At 38.2% G+C, this 14,736-nt stretch overlaps 1 protein-coding gene across 1 annotated transcript in view; it reads left to right on the top strand.

Annotated features, from left to right (window-relative positions):
• Nucleotides 1-13,193, top strand: part of LOC119789229 (neuroligin-1-like) — a 161,458-nt gene extending 148,265 nt beyond the window's left edge. Inside the window, exons 4-5 of the mRNA XM_038294044.1 lie at nt 427-486; nt 13,027-13,193. Coding sequence (XP_038149972.1) covers nt 427-486; nt 13,027-13,193 — 227 coding nt within the window. The remainder of the gene's footprint in view (nt 1-426; nt 487-13,026) is intronic.
• Nucleotides 13,194-14,736: the final 1,543 nt, after the last annotated feature.

The raw sequence follows: 14,736 nt of genomic DNA, 5'->3' as shown, positions 1-14,736 counted from the left end.
TTTTACAATCTGTTGGGTTTTTTTGTTTTTTTTGCAGCTCTCCTTTTAGTTTTGACGATAATTTCTCAGAAATGTATGATATATATATTTGCTAATACAGGCACAGTTTTAAAACCTTTTTGATCCAAAGAGTTCTTCACAAATTTATTCTTCTTTTTTTACCAGAAAACTGTTTTTTTACATCTTTTTTATTCCCTCTTTTTTTGCTCTGTAACTGTCTGAAAGAAAACTTTTCTGCACCGAACTCTTAAAAGTGTGAAACTGACAATGAGGTGACATCTCTGCAGTCGGAGTGACAGTTTTTCTTAAAAAGAAGCAGAATAAAGTCTAAATTCACTTTTCTTTTCTTTTGAGAGCATCTTTTAAAGGCTGTGTGTGTTCTTGATGACCTTGTTTTCCTCCGTTTTCTCCTTCTTGGTCCTATAGGTCCCCTTACAAAGAAACACACTGATGATTTAAGTGATAGTGACCGCACGGACGATGAAGGTATTTTTCCCCCCAGTGCCAACCTGGTTTGCATGATCAGGGAACCAGATTTCCCTTTTCTCCTCCAATTTTTATCTTCTTTGATTTTCTTACATTTCTTGTCCTTTTTTTGAAAGTAATGGACATTTTCTTTTTGCTCTTTACTTGTAAACTCTTTTTGGGCTGAATGTGTTTTGTCCTTTTCAGCTTGATGTCTTAAAGTACACATGTGTCCCCCCCCTCCCCCCATTCTTTGATATTAACACTGTAAACCAAATTCTCTGCTTGGATTTGCTGTTTCCTTTACGTTTTCTTTCTTTTTCTATGTTGCATCCCACCAGCAGATAGTTTAGCTATTAACTCCTCAGCTAGACCTCCTGCCACATTTTTGCATGTTTTTTATTTTGCCTAAATGTCGTGTTTAGGGAACTGGCTTTAGTACTTTAAAACTTAAGACTTGTTGAGTTTTAGGCATCAAATGCAACGTTATTCTGTACAGTTTTAATTACTGGTAGATTACAGTATGTTGCTCCGTTTATATAAAAAAAAAAAAAAAACGCTAAAATGCTTAAACTGGAAAAAAAAAAATGAAAGTTGTTAATTCCTGGTTCACACAGCAAGACATTTATTCCCATTTTTGGCCCAATGCTTTCAATGCTAAAGGCTGGTTTATGCTCAGAAAGCAGGTCGTCTGCGTGTGTCGCAGTTAACGCATATATGCCCCGCCCCTTTCTGCAGACACTCTGCTTCACCTCTCTGAAATTGTAGATGACCGCAGACAGGAGGCCCCTGATTGGTCAGATCTCCATCCACTCCACTCTATGCATATTTCCTGTTTGGTTCCTTACCGGCTGGTTTTGTTTGTCTGACCGCCATTGTGGGAAACGACTGGTGAAGATGGAGCAGCTAGCAGAGCGAGGTGAGAACGCTTTGACCCTTTGTCCACCTGGATCCCCGCTCTTTTTGGCCCTCATGTCCCTCCGTTGTTGCACAAACTCGCCCCCCCCTTCCTCGCCGCCTCGGCCGTATCTAGACCCACAGCTAGTTCCTGATTGGGCCTCTGGCGTTGTGGTGTGGAATAACATAGCGCAGAACACGCTTCAATATTGAGCATAAATCAAAAGTATCTGCATTAAGCTCACTGAGACACACTGCTGCAGGACGATAACCAGGCCTTAAGGTTAAGCAATCGGTTGGTCAACTTTCTACTTTCCCAGCTTAAACTCACCCACCTTAATGTTATCATGGAAAAGTTCTGCCCAGATATTGTGTCTAGATCCACAGTCAGAGCAGGGAAACCAGTTTCTGTGTCTGTGATGAACGAAGCAGTTCTGATCTGCTCTGATGGAAGCAGGAATCCCTCCGACCTTAAATCAGGGACATCCATCCTGCTGAATTGTCCCGGTTTCCTGCAGACTTGTTCCCTGCATGCAGAGAAGGACGCAGCTGCTAAAGGTCAAAAGCAAACATCTCAGCAGTTAAGGCTCCTCTCTCCGCTCCTTTACCCGACGCCTTTTCTCATGTGTAACAATCATTCTGTTAAACTTGGTGCCGTTACTCTTCTTTATCAGCTGTTTAATTACGCTGTTTGCCGTCTGTCTGTAAACCACACACTGCAAGATCCAACCGACAGTTTTAAAACGTTGCTCTGTGAACCAGGCATTAAAATAAATATAAATAAAGCAAAAAAATGTATTATTTGATCAAATTTCACTAAGTAACGAGTCTAAAATGGTTAAAACACATTAAATCCAATTATTTCTATAAAGCTACTAAAATATACTAGAAATTCTCTGCAGGTCTTTCCTTTGTTCCGTGATGAAGAACAAAGGAAAGAATAAAGGATCCAAATTTCTTGCTGCCGTATTTATTGGAGGTTAAGCAAACTGCAGATCCTGTAAAAATATAAACTATTTTTTTTCTTCCATTAGTATTTGTTCTTCACCATCTGCTGTTGCCGTTTAAGGCTCACTAAAGGTTTCCTTTTCACATGCAATTTCCAACCTAAAAGCAATCAGAAAAGGAGAAAAAGCTGACGCAGCATCAGAATATGTGCAGAGCTATTTATATGTGGAGCACCGGCAGTAATGCACACATTAGTGAGTTTCTGCATCCAGGATCGGATTCATTTAAACTAGTTTAATGTTTAAAGTCACAGCTGTGGTGAAATTCCCCGTTGTGGGACAATAAAGGCATTTTATTTATTATTTTAAATGTCTGCTCAGCAAATGCTTCCAAATCTGATCTTTAAAGACTTTTACTTTTCTCACAAGCTGCTGGTGCTTTAAAGAGACTTTATGAAATAGAAAGACCTTAAATATAACCAAGATTTTAGCAGCTTTCCTTATTAAATTAGCTGTAATTTCAGAACCCTTTATTTGCGTGATTGTTGTAGATGGTAAACTGGTTGTAAAATCATGAAGAGTCGAGGCTCTTAGAACGGCTTCACTGTAGATCTGATGACAGAAGGAAAGCCTCTAAACAGACATTAGATCAAAATAAGACCTGATCCCTTTGATCTGAGCCACCATGCTGTTCTGCTGGGAGCTGAACCCTTTTAAACGCCCACGCTAATGACATTAGACAGACCCACACACATTTTAGCAGCAAAATCCAACAAGCTTCAAATATTATCTTGATAAAAGGTTCCTGGAGGACAATTGAACCTTTTAATGTAAAGTAAAATGTGGCTGAGAAACAGTCGGGTCACCTCTGAGAACTTCACCCCTTTTTATCTCCCAGTCTTGACCTTTGACCCCTGGTAGCACATGAGGGAACATCCCCTGACCTTAACACCGCTTCAGTCCAATGCATGTGGATGTTTGAAATCCTTTTTCTGTTGGGAATAGAGATATATCTGAGAAAGTCCCTAAAAGCTGAGGATTAGCCTAAAGCTGGAGATATGTAGCCTATATAAGGCTGCAGAAGTCAGGACGATGGGTGCTGCTGCGCATGAAAGGACTTAGAAGCTCAGGAACCCAATCATACCGCGCATGTAAAATAAAAAACAAAGATATGAATCTTTTTAAGGTGTGGAGCGTTCTTTAAAAGGCAAATAATTGGGATTAACGTCCAAGTAGACGTCCTTAGGCTCTGGCCTGCAAACGTAACAATTCGGCTAATTGAAAACATTTTGTTTTATTCAAATTCTCCTTCTGAAATGATATAAAAGCAGCAGAAGCTCACAGTTTGCCACCTTCTCTACCAGAGACATTAAACATTTCCTGGTCTTCCAATACGTCTTATTAGTTTGTTTTTCAATTGTTTTACATAAAGACCTCTTAGATTGGTAATCATAGCTGTTAAACATGGATTCACTTGGATTCTCTGGTTTTTCTCCTGCATAGCCTTTAAAATCTCTGAAAAGACTAAATCAGTTTTGAGAATCTTGCTTAGACTAAACTTTTGCTCGATCATTTTTTAGGGTGACTTTAATCCAAAATTAGTTCTTTGTGAAGCAGAATGTGTCCAAATTTATATAACTTTCCAAAGAGACCTACTTTATAAATCCGTAATCATCATTCTAACAAACACATAGTTAATTATATTAAGGTAGCTGAAAAAGAACTGCTCGTAAAATTTTAAGATACCAAAAAATCCTTTTGATGAAAACCATGAGTTAAAGGCATAGTGGAGGATTTTAGGGATTTTATTGACAGGACTTAAAAAAAATGCGCATGCACAACCCTGTACCCGCTCCTGAGAGGCAATGCAGATTAAACATGTCCGAGAGCGTGCACGAGCTCATTTCTCCTCGTGCACAATTGGACAGATGATCACTACTTTTAGCTCCGTTGGTCACGTAACTCCTCCTCCACTGCGCGGTGCCGGCGCCATCTTTGTTATTAGTCGCTGCTGTCAGGCAGCGAGGTTGCTGGCACAGCAAATCCCATAATGCTTTGCAAGGACAGCTCTCCATGCAATGCATTCTGGGATATATCTGCCTCTTCTGAGGTATTTGTTTTCTTCTTGTCCAATTCGTAGACGCTATTTCTCTTCCGACCCTCGGCCATTTTCAAAGAACCGCGATAAGAAAGGTGAGCTTCAATGACTGCCTGAAATCGTAGCTCACCACAGATATACGCCTAGAAGTGGGTAGAAAAATATCGCTAACAGGACGATCAGGTAGGACGGCCTTACGTAAACACATCACCAGAATGATTGACAGTTAGGAGGACCAATGATTGAGATGATCCACCCGGAAATAAAAGATCCTCCTTTATAGTTTTAAACAAAGTAGAAGAAATGTTCTTCTGTAAATGTTTTAAGGATTGTAACCAGTCTGCAGGTAGAGCATCAAAACCAAATAAAGGATTAACGATAACAAGAAAGAGCAAACCGAAGGCAATTTAATAAAAATATTAAACCGACTGACCTTAAAGTTTAGGAGCGTTGGCTGGAATCAAAACTCCAAATAACAAAACAAACTCGATAAAAACTCTTAAACTATAACGTTTAATGAAACAGAGGTCTTTGCTCTGCAGCCTTTAGATATAATTCTGCTTCCAAACATTGAGTTTTCCCGTTTTTTTGACTCGTTAAAAGTTAAAAGTTTAAAAGCTCAGGACCCCAGAGCTCTAGGACCAGCGTAGAGAAACTACAGGTTGGTTGGTTTCCTGTAGGATGGAGGGAAAGTCACCCGGTTTCCTTAACAAAGGGAATCTAGTCTGGAACAGTTTTTGTAAACTTGCTTTCCATCCTTTACCGAATGTTTTAAAATGTTGCAGAAATATCTCTAGTAGAATCCATCAAGACCGACCAGATTCATTTCCATCTTGACAGATAATACATGTTTATTCCAGATTTTACCCTCTAATGCTGGATGGTCTTTGCAAAGTCTAAAGACGCTGCAGGTTCTGTCCGACATCTAATGCTTATTAGGCTGCAAGAAGCGGTTTATGGAAAGCCCACTAAACTCTCTGTTGGCTAACAGATAAAAAAATGCATAAAGTCTACAAACTTTTATGTATCACAAACCTGCAAATATTTAATGAGATCTAGAACCACTAACTGAGTCCAACGTCTGCAGCTCCAGGTTGCAGCAGGAGGTCTTGGTTGTGCAGCAAAGCAGTCGTTTCATGTTTAAAGACAGAAAGCCTTCCTGTCTTCCCCCTCAGGGCTAAAGGTGAGCAGAAAGTGGAATTAAATACAGAAGAACATTTTCAGACTTTGATCAGCAAACAAACAGATAGTTTGAGTTGAAATGCACATCATATTTTTTTATTTCCTCCTGGAATCAGAACTTTTAATCTGGCATTAATCCGGTTTGGCCTCCTGCAACATTCCAGGTTCTGTTAACTGTGAGGAAATAAGATGTGATGCTGTGGATTCCTCACTTTATTATTATTGAGAAGCGAATGCAGCCAGACGATAGGAATATCAAAAAGAGAAAAAAAATCTTGTTAGTCTTGTTGGTTTGATAAGTCTTCTACATGAGCAGATGAAGAGGATACTAAAGCTGTTGCTGCAGCCTGCGGGCATCTCTCCGGGTTTGCTTTGAGAAATCTAAAGCTCCTGAACGTCTTTGATCATATCCTCATACCTGAGGAAAAAAAAAGATCTGCTTCATGATGTTATGCTACTATTCCTCAGACGGCTCCCATACTTATTTCAGGAAAGTCTGAATAGCTGAAGCGCTCCGAGATTACATCTTATTTCCCTTCACATCCCAAACTATCCTGGTTGGAGGATAAACAGAAAATAGAAGGAGAAGAACACCAACATATTCTACCTTTGAAATAAAAATCAACATCATTAAGTGATTTTATGAACAACCATGAAGCTTTCCACCTGCTAATAGAAAAGTTATGAGAATGAGGAGCTTCTGAGGATCATTTTGGCTCTCAGACCTGCAGAGGCAGCCAATCAAAACATGCCAGGAAGCATATAGGGAAGAAAAAAAAAAAATTTAAAGTGAACGTCTTACAGTCTGTGGGCACAGTGTGTTCTGTTGACACTGGAGCTTCTCCCAGTTACTAAATCCAGGTAAATCCATCAATGCAGTTTTGCTTTAACTTCATATTTATTCCACTCGCTAAAACTGTTCTGCTAAACTTGATTAATACCAGAAATTACACCTACAACAAATTTATAAGGAATAAACGATTAGGATACGTTGGCATTTGGGTAAATTTCTAACCAAACACTTAAAATAAAAGCTTTTTATATTAATCACCTTTATGCTTTGTGTCAGCTGCGTTTGCAGCTTTTTACGACGACTTCACATGTAGCTTATGTTCAAAACAGATGCTGGTTAGAAAATGAAAAATTCCCTTTCATTAAAAAGGAAAACATAATCTTAACTTGAGTTATCCCCGTTCCTAATGTTTCCTTCAAAATAAAAGTCTTAAGTGTTCAAGTCATTTGGGTGCAATCGACTCTGCAGTCCCATCAGGACCACATTAAAAGTACTTATGTGAAAAATAAAAGCAGCTGAGATCTGCATCGAGATGTTAGCTAAACTTAGATGATACCTTCGCCATGACTTCTCGGTCAGCTGCTGATAATCCAGATAGAGTCCGTGTTTAACAGCCACTAACAGCGCAAGAAGAGTTGATTTAGGTGATAATGAAAACAGAAAGGAAGAAATAGATTTAGGATGCAAACCAGTTATTTTTAAAGATGGAGCTTGATGCTCATAATGAGGAGCCAAAACTTCACAGATTTTGCCAAAAATCTCACTGCATGTTGCAACACTAAGGTGGACAGGCTTTTATTTCCAAACAGAGGAATCGATGTGTTGAAACCTGAGATTTTCTGCTCTGATTATAGAAAAACTTTCATGATTCAAAAAACTCACAAATAATTGATTTTTTCCTTAACTAATTTTCTATGTCTGCGGACTCTGATGATTAATCTCCAATCTTCATGCCTTATGCACCACCATCCTGCTATAAGCCACAGCAACAATGAGTCATTTATTCATGTCTATTTTCATATATCTATAATTCCCTTCTTTCACTCAGCACAGCTTTAACCATGCTGAGGATCTTCCTGCTGTAGGTCTAAAAGTTTTTATGGCCTTCGGGTCATTGCATGCAGATTACAGCATTACAATTGTAATCTAAGATCATCTATTATTTAAAACATGTAAAGATGTCTAAAAATAGCCGAGGCCAAAGTCTTCATCACCTCTTCCATGGTTCATCTGTTAGACTGTAATGGTGCGCTCCACCAAAGGCGTCAGACCTGCTGGTTAACATGCAGGTCACTGGGAGACGTCCAGCATTCAGAGCATCCAGAACATCCAGAGCATTCAGAGCATTCAAAGCATTCAGAGCATTTAGAACATTCAGAGCATCCTGAGCATTCAGAACATCCAGAGCATTCAGAGCATTCAGAGCATTCAAAGCATTCAGAGCATTTAGAACATTCAGAGCATTCAGAGCATCCAGAGCATTCAAAGCATTCAGAGCATTCAGAGCATTTAGAACATTCAGAGCATTCAGAGCATCCAGAGCATCCAGAGCATTCAGAGCATCCAGAGCATTTAGAGCATCCAGAGCATTCAGAGCATCCAGAGCATTCAGAGCATCCAGAACATCCAGAGCATTCAGAGCATTCAGAGCATTCAAAGCATTCAGAGCATTTAGAACATTCAGAGCATTCAGAGCATCCAGAGCATCCAGAACATCCAGAGCATTCAGAGCATTCAGAGCATTCAAAGCATTCAGAGCATTTAGAACATTCAGAGCATTCAGAGCATCCAGAGCATTCAAAGCATTCAGAGCATTCAGAGCATTTAGAACATTCAGAGCATTCAGAGCATTCAAAGCATTCAAAGCATTCAGAGCATTTAGAACATTCAGAGCATTCAGAGCATCCAGAGCATTCAAAGCATTCAAAGCATTCAGAGCATTTAGAACATTCAGAGCATTCAGAGCATCCAGAGCATCCAGAGCATTTAGAGCATCCAGAGCATTCAGAGCATCCAGAGCATTCAGAGCATCCAGAGCATTTAGAACATTCAGAGCATCCAGAGCATTTAGAGCATTCAGAGCATTCAAAGCATTCAGAGCATTCAGAGCATCCAGAGCATTTAGAGCATTTAGAGCATTTAGAGCATCCAGAGCATTTAGAGCATTCAGAGCATCCAGAGCATTTAGAGCATCCAGAGCATTCAGAGCATCCAGAGCATTCAGAGCATCCAGAGCATTTAGAACATTCAGAGCATCCAGAGCATTCAAAGCATTCAGAGCATCCAGAGCATCCAGAGCATTTAGAGCATTTAGAGCATCCAGAGCATTTAGAGCATCCAGAGCATTCAGAGCATTCAGAGCATCCAGAGCATTTAGAGCATTCAGAGCATTTAGAGCATTCAGAGCATTTAGAGCATTTAGAGCATCCAGAGCATTTAGAGCATCCAGAGCATTCAGAGCATTTAGAGCATCCAGAGCATTTAGAGCATTCAGAGCATCCAGAGCATTTAGAGCATTCAGAGCATCCAGAGCATTTAGAGCATTCAGAGCATCCAGAGCATTCAGAGCATCCAGAGCATTCAGAGCATCCAGAGCATTTAGAGCATTCAGAGCATCCAGAGCATTTAGAACATTCAGAGCATCCAGAGCATTCAAAGCATTCAGAGCATCCAGAGCATCCAGAGCATTTAGAGCATTTAGAGCATCCAGAGCATTTAGAGCATCCAGAGCATTCAGAGCATTCAGAGCATCCAGAGCATTTAGAGCATTCAGAGCATTTAGAGCATTCAGAGCATTTAGAGCATTTAGAGCATCCAGAGCATTTAGAGCATCCAGAGCATTCAGAGCATTTAGAGCATCCAGAGCATTTAGAGCATTCAGAGCATCCAGAGCATTTAGAGCATTCAGAGCATCCAGAGCATTTAGAGCATTCAGAGCATCCAGAGCATTCAGAGCATCCAGAGCATCCAGAGCATTCAGAGCATCTGACTTCAAATGCAGAAACGTTCAAGTTTAGGCGTTTGATGCCTTTTTGATGTTCAAAACTCGTCTGGTTTAAATTGACTAAACTGTAAATTAGTGCATTTGCTGCAAACTGTAAATGATCAGAATGCTATAATCTGGTTATTCAATCATTGCAAACTGAATATTTTGGAAATCTGGATCCATTTTTAAAGCAGGAAAAAAACAACAACATATTTATATTTCCCCCCAACAAGCTTAAGGTTATCTGAATTATTAATAATCATCATTTTATCTATAGATAATAATGAATGACATGGTGAGAAAGGTTGTTTATCTCAAGGTTCGCTTCCATCATCAATCTTATAATAACTTCTATTATTTAGATAGATTAAACTTTAAGCTTAATGATCCCAAAGTGTGAACTGTAAAAGGCAAAGATAACAAATATGTAACTATTATGGAAATAGTAACTTAACTGGCGCTATAACTCACCACCATCTTCCTCCATTGGTTATCATTAGCATCACTGCTACTATTGACATCATCAGCGTCTGTGTTTACTGCCGTCTACACTGTCAACATTGTTATGGCTAAATTCATTTGTATAATGGCTTTAATTATGCTTATCATCGCCACCATAACAGCTATTATCATCCTCATTACTGTCACTCATCACTTCCATCATCAAGGCTTCAGGATTTCATTACTGGAGCCTGAAGCTCATCATTACAAATACATGTCTGAGTACGACTTATTCACTCATAGCATCACTGCAGCAAACACACTGTTTCTAGAACTGAAATGACCTCAATGACAAGTGTAAAAAAATAGCCTTTACACTACAAAGTACAAAAAACAAAAAAATGTAAATCTTTTTTCTTTCTTTTGTCTAAAATTCCTGGAAAACTTTAGATTTTTCATGAGCTTCTAGAAAAAAAGATAAATATACCAAGTAAAAAAACTCAAAACAAGCGTAAAAATGGTTAGTGATGTCAGAATATTTAATATAAAAAGAATAAAACTAAAATGCAGAGCAGCATTTATTCCTTTTTGCAGGTTAGCTGGAAGGTTGTTACCGTTTATTCCTCTGGAAGTATAAAAAGTCTGTGATGCACAGAAACATTCACTGAAACTGACGAAGGGAAGTTCCCAAAAAGATCAAATCTATGAAATATATTTTGGAAAGAATATTTGTAAAACTTTGTGAAAAACCTTTACAGTTATGAAGTCAGTTTAATGGCACAGATGGAGCCTAAGATGCTCCTTTACTCGATGCTTTAAAGACTCTCAGTCAGTCACTTAATGGCGACTAAAGAAAAAGGTTGGAACAAAAACGGAAGCAAAGTCACAGAAATCTGTTGAACTTCTCAGTGGGAGCAGTTTTCCTCGCTTGGTTCATTTTTAATTCCCTCTAGAATCACTGATGACTCTGTGGCCTAAATCCCTCTGATAACGCATCAGTGTTAGAGACCAAACACGCTTCCTCATCCTCCCATGGAGATCGTTAGGAACCCAGATGAAACGCTCATTTCTGGCCAACCGGAGATCAAAGTCAATCCTTGTTTTGAAAGTCGGCTTTTAAAGACGTCGTTAGATCTCTGGGATTCCTGTTTATATCGGAGCTAAAACTTCCCAATAAAGACGCTTTGTTTGATTGTTGTGAAGCAAAACATCCCATTTTCAGGGTCCAGTTCAGATGGTCTCTGTCTATTCTAGAATTTCTATAATCCAGAGATGTGAGGACGGGATTACCTGTTTAACCCTGCAGTGCAGATACAGTCGCTGCTAACAAACCACCGCCTGCGTTCTTCTCTGTCATCATTCACTTACCTCCTGCAACATCGGGATCCAAGCAAAGTAGAAAAACCTCTTTAAGCTTTTAATTAGATTTAGATGTATAAATAAAGCAGGTAGTAGCCGTGGGTAGTTTGGATTTCAATGAAACTCAGCAAATAAAAACACATTTAAGGTAAAATAAAATTACATAAAACACAAATATTAAAATGTGGACTAATGAAAGGAATATTTATTACCTGCTTAAAGGGTTAGAGTTATGAAAAAAAAATGTTTTACTCTGATAAGTAGGCCTCATTGAAAGCTTTACTTATTTAGAAAAAGGAAATCTATTGGAGCAAAGCAAAGAAATTAATAAAAATATAAAACCAGCTAAACGTAGCCCAGTGGATGGAAATACATTTATTAAATTCATTAAAATTAGTCCAACCTTGCATTGGTTATAATCTGACCCTCCAGCTGTATAAAATAAAACTCATAGTAACAAAGGTAAATATATATTATATAAATAGAGTAAATTCCTTCTATATTCCAGATCTTCATCTTTTATTATTATTCAATCAAACTCTTTAATCAGCCTTTTAAGGATTTCTCATTCGTAATTCCATGAACATATTTTTATAATCTAGTCAGATTAATTTAAAATTTTAACCTTGGAATTCAAACCACATTCTGTCCAACTAGAAAAACTCGCTTATTTTAATTGTGTTAAAAATAAGGATTAAAACCATAAAGTAAAATCGATTTCTAAATATTTCTTTTTTTTTGCTTTTATTATATTAGATTAGCTTAATATGGTTTTAATCCTTATTTTTAACACAATTTAAAGAAAGGCTCCGTCTACATTGCAATTTAAAGGACTGTTTTTATTGTTTTTATTGTTGTTTTCTGTGTTTTAATGGGAAGAACTGGGAATGCACCAGTTGCTCCAGTTAATCCCTGGCAAACCGTTTTCCTCCCAGTTGCCAGGGATTATCTAGATTTAATGCAACGTCTCCAAATCATCCATCCTTCAGACATCGATTGTTTTCTCTATTCAAACGTCAAGGAGAGGAATTTAATTGGCCGAAAGAGGGACGATGTAAAAAATACAAAAAAATATAAATAATCAATGGAAAAAATAAAGTAAACATTAAAATTCAACCTGAAGGATCTATGTCCTCATTTAGTATGAAAATGCTGATTAAATCTTTTAAACATTCATTTCAACAGGACTTTATAACGATATTTAGTCTAGAAATGTTGTTTTATTTAAAAACAAAATGCTTCTTCGTCTCATTAAAAGAATTGAAAGCTTTTTTATTGAATAAAACATTTCTAGCTGAAAACCCAAATTCACCTCATTGAAAATCAAAATATCCTATTTTAATTTTTTATTTTTCATTCTTACCTACAGCTGTATTGATGAATAGAGGAATTACATATGAGGCGGTTTACATTATTTCATTTATATTAAAATGACCCAGAAGATGTCTTTGATTAAAAAAAGGTCCAATCCCAGCATGGATTCTTAAAACCGATTTTTCGCAGATTAAAAGCAGCATTTCTGCTTCAGCTTGATATGACAGCTGAGATTGCTGCTCCTGCCGACTGACAGTCAATCTCCTGGACTAGAATCAAACGTCCTCCTTTAACGAGGCTGTTTCATTAACACAGCAAATCTGTTAAAGCGATGGAGTGAATAAACCAGCGTCCAGCAGTAAACTGAGGGAACAGAAATGATCAATTTGATGCCTGAAGCTAACAAGCTCTGCGATTCTAAAGCCAGTCTGCCCGGATTATTCTGCAGGAATAAAAGTAAAAACAGCAGCAGAAGCCGACAAATGTCATCACGGCCTGTCACCTTCAATCTGTCGCCTAATCCTTCCTCCTCTTCCTCCTCCAGATATTAGGGAGAGCGGGAGCCCCAAGCCGGTGATGGTTTTTATCCATGGAGGTTCTTACATGGAAGGAACTGGGAATATGTTTGACGGCAGCATCCTGGCCAGCTATGGAAACGTCATCGTCATAACCGTCAACTACCGCCTGGGCGTCCTCGGTAAGCAGCTCTGATATGCTACCTTCACCCCTTCCTTCCTTCCTTCCTTCCTTCCTTCCTTCCTTCCTTCCTTCCTTCCTTCCTTCCTTCCTTCCTTCCTTCCTTCCTTCCTTCCTTCCTTCCTTCCTTCCTTCCTTCCTTCCTTCCTGCTGACGAGCATAGCTCTGTTTTTGTTGTTTGTATTTACTCTGTGATAATCTGATGTGTGCGGATGACGTCTCGTCGCTCTCCTCTGACTGACGGCTGCTGTGTTGAGGTTTCTAATTTGATCGACCCAAACCACAGAAGATGGTTGAATATTTGACTCCACGCCAGTGAACGGTTGTGGGCGTGATGCCATCCAGCCTCTGTTATTGCTGATTTAATACTAAGGAATTGCTGGATTTTCTGTCTGCAGCGGATGATGATTAGATGAGGTTTAACCGCATCAACATTGATGCTGGTTTGTGTTTCTATTTTTGCTCTGAATGACATATTTGCTGCAAATGAACCGTTTTTCATTGTAATCATTGAAGGCTGTCCCACATTTTGCCTCCTCAATCCTTTTATTTTATGGTTTTACAATCAGCGGCTTCTGATCTAGAAATGTCATTTCTGACTCGGTGTTTTTTATATTTTCTCCTTTCCTCTCATTGGTCGGTTTAATGATTCCTTTTCTGTTGTGTGTCTCTCTATGGTCTCCAGAGGGCAGGTATTTATTGCCTGTATGATGAGAGCAATCTCTCCTCCATCCCGTGTTAAATCCGATCACGCTGCAGTTTGTTGGAACGGGAGGAAATGATCTCATTTTCATGTTTGGTTGCTGAACTTTCAGGCTTTTCTGATTAAACTGGACTAGATTATGGATCGAGGCCAAAATCCAATAAGGTTCTGTCTCTGCATATTTGTCTCTAATTGTACATCTATAGATCTATGTGTGAAGAATGGGCGTGGACATGCCTGACTCCTCCCACTGTAAATAAGCAGAATAAAAGTCAAATATTAATGTTAGTGAATACATTTTCTCTTATTTCCCACTGATTCCTTTTAACGTCGATTCTTCAGTCAGTCTATGTTCAAAAAACACGTCATATGAAAAGATCTGCAGCATATAAAGATAAATCCAAAAATAACTTTTAAATAATTTTCACCCAAAAACAAATCTCTGTCTTAAAGCTGCAGCTTACACTGAAAAAATTATCTAAATATAAAGGACAATTTTCCATTTAAAGTAAAATCCTCCACATGGAGGAGTTTTAAAATAGAAGAAATAATCTGCATTTAAAATAAGATAACAAAGATGTTTTCTGGTATATTTAATGTCCTTTATTGAGATTTTTTAACTAACTATTATAGATAAAGGAATAAATGTTTTGTAATTGTAGGAGATTAAGGAAGATGAGCCACAGTCAGTAAAATGAACATAGATTTAAATTTATCTCCATAAGATTCAGAGATTTTTGTAATTAACAGAATTTAGTACTTTGCAGGAATCTGATCACATAAATTGACTGAATAATTATTTCCATCAACAGAATCATTATCTTTTTTTAACAGCACATTTAATTGCTTTTTTGC

This window comes from Cyprinodon tularosa, unplaced genomic scaffold (genome assembly GCF_016077235.1).
Source record: "Cyprinodon tularosa strain WSP-4 unplaced genomic scaffold, ASM1607723v1 ctg1094, whole genome shotgun sequence".
Lineage (NCBI taxonomy): Eukaryota > Metazoa > Chordata > Actinopteri > Cyprinodontiformes > Cyprinodontidae > Cyprinodon > Cyprinodon tularosa.
Note: the sequence above shows the minus strand (reverse complement) of the source record. Positions and strands in the feature narration are given on the sequence as shown.